The sequence below is a fragment of the Plasmodium gaboni genome, chromosome 2, assembly GCF_001602025.1.
Source record: "Plasmodium gaboni strain SY75 chromosome 2, whole genome shotgun sequence".
Taxonomy (NCBI): Eukaryota; Apicomplexa; class Aconoidasida; order Haemosporida; family Plasmodiidae; genus Plasmodium; species Plasmodium gaboni.
In genome coordinates this window covers 418,555-423,632 of record NC_031482.1, presented here as the reverse complement: position 1 = coordinate 423,632, position 5,078 = coordinate 418,555, and the positions used below count along the sequence as shown (strand labels likewise).

General features: G+C 18.8%; 3 protein-coding genes across 3 annotated transcripts in view; 2 read left to right on the top strand and 1 right to left on the bottom strand.

The window, feature by feature from the left end:
• PGSY75_0213600 (hypothetical protein) overlaps window positions 1-1,200 on the top strand; it is a gene marked incomplete at both ends in the record, with an annotated part of 8,585 nt that extends 7,385 nt beyond the window's left edge. The window contains 4 exons of the mRNA XM_018783800.1: window positions 181-303; window positions 393-525; window positions 642-757; window positions 898-1,200. Of these exons, the coding sequence (XP_018643790.1) occupies window positions 181-303; window positions 393-525; window positions 642-757; window positions 898-1,200 (675 nt within the window). The remainder of the gene's footprint in view (window positions 1-180; window positions 304-392; window positions 526-641; window positions 758-897) is intronic.
• A 552-nt stretch (window positions 1,201-1,752) lies between these two features.
• Window positions 1,753-3,724, top strand: PGSY75_0213500 (hypothetical protein; the record flags this gene model as incomplete). Its single annotated transcript, XM_018783799.1, has 5 exons — window positions 1,753-1,836; window positions 2,025-2,110; window positions 2,237-3,022; window positions 3,146-3,482; window positions 3,635-3,724. 5 exons carry the CDS (start codon window positions 1,753-1,755, stop codon window positions 3,722-3,724), a joined length of 1,383 nt encoding a protein of 460 aa, XP_018643789.1.
• Window positions 3,719-5,078, bottom strand: part of PGSY75_0213400 (protein kinase 7) — a gene marked incomplete at both ends in the record, with an annotated part of 1,614 nt that continues 254 nt past the window's right edge. The window contains 3 exons of the mRNA XM_018783798.1: window positions 3,719-3,802; window positions 4,007-4,339; window positions 4,498-5,006. Of these exons, the coding sequence (XP_018643788.1) occupies window positions 3,719-3,802; window positions 4,007-4,339; window positions 4,498-5,006 (926 nt within the window). The remainder of the gene's footprint in view (window positions 3,803-4,006; window positions 4,340-4,497; window positions 5,007-5,078) is intronic.

Sequence of the window (5,078 nt, the reverse complement as noted above, 5' to 3'; positions counted from 1 at the left end):
AAAAAAAAAAAAATTTATAAATAAGAATTAAAATTAAAAAGTTATAAAAAAAAAAAAAAAAAAAAAAAAAAAAAAAAAAAAAAAAAAAAAAAAAAAAAAAAAAAAAAAAGAAAATCTGTATATATTATATATATATATATATATTTATATATATGTTCATATGTATATATTTTATTTAAGGTCATAGGTTTTTATTATAATTCCAATAAGAATATTTTTTTAAAAAAAAAAATCATCCAAAAACACGTGCAAGAAGCTAATCAAATAATCCAAGAAATTTTTGAATTGAGAAAAAATATAACAGTAAGTATAAAACGCATAAATAAATAAATATATATATATATTTATATATGTGTTCATTTATATATTCTGTTTAATTCCTTCACCTGTAGAATATAAAAGACGAAATTTATAAGAACAAAATCAAAAATAAATACTTGAACTTTTTATTAATGGATATAGAAGAAGGAGTCTATGATGTAAAGTATCTAAAACAAAATTGTGAATTCTTATTTTGTGATATAAGTAAGATTAGAAATATGAAAAAAAAAACACACACACACACATACATACATACATATATATATATATATATATATATTTACATGTTTAAATATGTTTTCCTTATTTTATTTTGTTAGATAATGTTATTAGTTCTCTTGAAAAAAAAAAGAAAAATAGAGATTTAATATTTCACATATCTGAGCAAAAATTGAAAGAACAAATAAAATACTGTGACTACAAAAACTCTTGCCATAGTAATAGAAAATAAAAATATATTAAAATTAATATAACTATATGTTCATATATATAGGCATAAACATATGTATGTAATACGAATAGATATTAATATATATATATATATGTTTTTTTTATTTTTTATTTTTTTTTTTAAAGAAACATGAAAATAAAATATTACAAGAAAATGCGAAAAGTTTAGAAAAAGAAATTGAAGAATTAAAAGAAAAAAAAAGTTCTAATATCCAATTAAAAACAAAAACCTTACCTTTACACATTCATGATAATAAGCAGGATGAAATTAATGAGAATAAAATAGTAGAGGAAGAAAAAATTGTCCTAAGTGAAAATATTTCTCATACTACAAAACAAAATAAAGAGGAAAAAAAGAAAAACAAAAATATCTTCACAACAAAAGATATATATGAAAAGAGTCTCCTTCTCAAAAAGAAATATAAATAATATAAAAAATAAATAAATTTAAATATGTCACCTATGAAAAAAAAAAATAAAATATATATATATAATTTATTTATTAAAACATATATTATATATATTATATAATATTCCATCTTTTATTAATAAAAAATGCTTAAATCATATAAATAAATAAAATCTACATTTTTTTTTTATAGTCAAAAGTTGTTAATATTATAGCACATATGTATACATAAATATTACATATATATATGTTATTTATATAAATTATTTAAACTTCATTTTTTTTTTTTTTTTTTTTTTTTCTTCAATATTTAATCTTTTAAGAAATAGACATAATATATATATATATATTATATAAATTCTATAATAATTTTTATTTTTTCTGACATGGTATAGAATACCTTCTAATAAAACTATCATAAAATAGAAAAAAAAAAAAACAAATAAAATAATATTATATATATATATATTTTATTTTTTTAATTATAATTAAATATTATTTATTATTTTTACTATTTTTAGTATTTTTTTTTTTCTATATATTTTTACATATTCATGTATATATTTTAAATTATGGAAAAAAATATTGAGGGCCTCCTAAAATCAGAAGAAGAGAAGGAACAAGGAAATATTTTCTTTAAAAACGGAGATTACGAAGTAATACAAAAAAATAAAATAAACGAATAAATAAATAAATAAATAAATAAATACTTATACATATAATATATATATATATATATATATATATATATATATATATATAAAGCTAATAAAATGATATTTTGTGAAAAGGTTAAACAAATAAATTCATAAAATGTTTGATATTTTTTTTTTTTTTTATACAGCTAGCCATTTTTCATTACACAAGAAGTATTAACTATGTATCTGACAATTCTGTTGTATATACGAACAGATCCTTAGCTTATTTTAAGTGAGAAAAAAAAAAAAGGAAACAAAAAAAACAGTCTAATGAAAATATGATAATATAAATGTAATATATATGTATGTATAAAAATATATTTACTTATTTATTTATTTTTATTTATTTATTTTTTAGAATGGGGGCCTTTGAAAATAGCCTTAAAGACGCCTTGAGGGCAAAAGAGTTAGACGAAAATAATTTGAAAAGTTATTATAGAATATGCGAAGCGTATAAATCATTGAACGATATAGATAATTATGAAAAGTATTTACAATTATATAATATAAAGAAAAATAAAAAGGAGAATAATGAATGTAATAAATCGAGCACTGATAAGAATTTATTAAATGATAAAAATATAAAAAATGAAGAGCATAATAAAAATAAAAAAATTAATAATAATTACTATAATAATGATTTTGAAGGGGAAAAAAATCAAAAAAGAAAAGATCAAATACTTACTAGTAATGAACTTATAGATATATGTAACAACGTAGAAGAAAAAAACCCTTTCTTATTTTTTAATAACTCACAATTAAATAAAACTATAAGTAATATACAATTTGAAAAAAAAAAATACAAAAATAATTTCTTAATTGAAGAGGTTTATGATTTCAAAAACGTGAAAAATCAAAATTCATTACAATCTAAAAACATTAAGAAATGTATTGTGCATAATGAAGAAAAAATAAGTTATCAAGATATATATGATGATATAAATATATGTCTACATATTTTCAAACATTTCTTTTTCGACAATGTGCCAATGGCTGTTCATATTGAAAAAGAAAATAAAATAAATATAGAACAACCAAATTATAACATACATTCTATGAAAAATCAAGCTGATCATTTTTTTTCTCAGAAACAATATTATGCAGCTCTTAATGTATACAACGAAATAAAGGAACAATGTAAAAGGTGAGATGAAAATAAGCACAAAAAAATATATAATATGTAAATATATAAATAAATAAATAAATATATATATATATATATATATATTTATATTTATATTTATTTATTTATTATTTTTTTTTATAGTGAAGAGAGTGTTTTTTATTGCTCAATCCTCAGTAATATTAGTGCCTGCTTTATCAAAATGAACAAAATTATAAGCTCCTTATGTGATATATACCAAGCAATTAAAATTCTTCTATCATTCCTTGAAAAACATGTCGAATATATAAAGAAAGATAACAGAACAGAACTGCAAGATGAAGATATTAAAAAAATGTTTGCGAGTATAGATATACAAACCTTTAAAAACATTGAAGGAATATATATGAAAACGCATAAGCTATTAATAAGACTGTTATTTAGATATGCTAGCTATTCACATATTAACCCTAAACAATTTAAGGTCTTTTCAATAAATGAGGTAAAAAATGAAAATATATATATAAAATAAATAAATAAATAAATATATATATATATATATATATATATATATATATTAATTAATAAACCTTTCAAATGATATAAGTGTGAACATATATATATATACATATTACATTTTGTCTTCATTTTTAGATTGATACACTTATCAAATTAAATGGAAAAGTCTATATTGATGTTGATGAACTAAACAAACTAAAAAAAGACGTTTATTCCAAGTTATAATATTTTCCTTTTTTTATAAAGTTCTTTCGAGAATTCTCTCAAGTCTTCGAAATTTGTATCAGCTAGCCATTCGTGTTTCTGCAGCAGAAAAAAAAAATAAAATAAAATAAAATAAAATAAAAAAAAATAAAAAACTGTATGTATAAGATATATTATACATATAAATATTTTTGTTTTATCCTTTTTTTTTTGTGATCATTATATATATATATATATTTATATTTATATTTATTTATATATGTGCATTTATGTATATATTTTTCTACTGTATTTTCCTGTTACCAAAGCATCCTCAGATGTTATGCGCTCAGCAGGATTTTTTCTCAAAAACAATTTTAAAAAATCAATATCTTCATTTGATAAAAAATTATTTGAACACGCACTACTTTTTTTATTTGTCAAAGGATATAAAAAATGATTTCTATCAAGAGGATATTCTATATTCTTTGTTCTTATATTATTAAAAAGTTCAACCAGTGATACTTTCAAAGAAAATGGTACAACGTTATAAAACATAACATAAAGACATATGCCCAAACTCCATATGTCCACCTTTGCTCCATTATAAGATGATTCATCTGAAAAGAATTCAGGGGGCATGAATTCATAGGTACCCTACAAAAAAAATAAATAAAATAAAATTGAAATTATATATATTTTTATTTACATAGGAATATGAATCTAAATATAACAAAATGATATTGTGATTAACACATTTAATTTATTTTATTATTTTTTAATTTTATTTTATTTATTTTATTTTTTTTTGTTACCCTTGAGCCCTTTATCTTTTTATCTACCATATATTCTGATTCTCCAAAATCTGATAATTTTACTCTTCCATTTTTATCCATCAATATATTTGATGGTTTCACATCCCTATGACAAATATTTTTTTCATTGTGAATATAAGAAAATGAATTTAATACACTTTTTATAATACATTTAATAACTTGTATAGGAATAAAACAAGTGTATTTTTTATCCAAGACAAAAAAATATTCATCGAATTTTAAAATACTGTCGTTTTCCATATACTCATATATTATATATACCTCATCATAATTTGTTATGATACCTTCACAAGTTAAACAGTATTCATTTTTTATATCTGTTATTATTTGTAGCTCATTTTTGAAATCATCATACTTGGACTTTATTGAAATCTTTTTATTATTACTTTTTATAAAATCTCTTTTTTTTTCTAACAAGCTTTTTTCATATTTCTTCAAGGCATAGAATTTATTATCTTTTTCACACAAAATTATTTTGTTGAATTTGCCTTTGTAGAAAATAAAACAAAAATAAAATAAATAAATAAATAAATAAATAAATGAAAATATCTTAAAGTGGT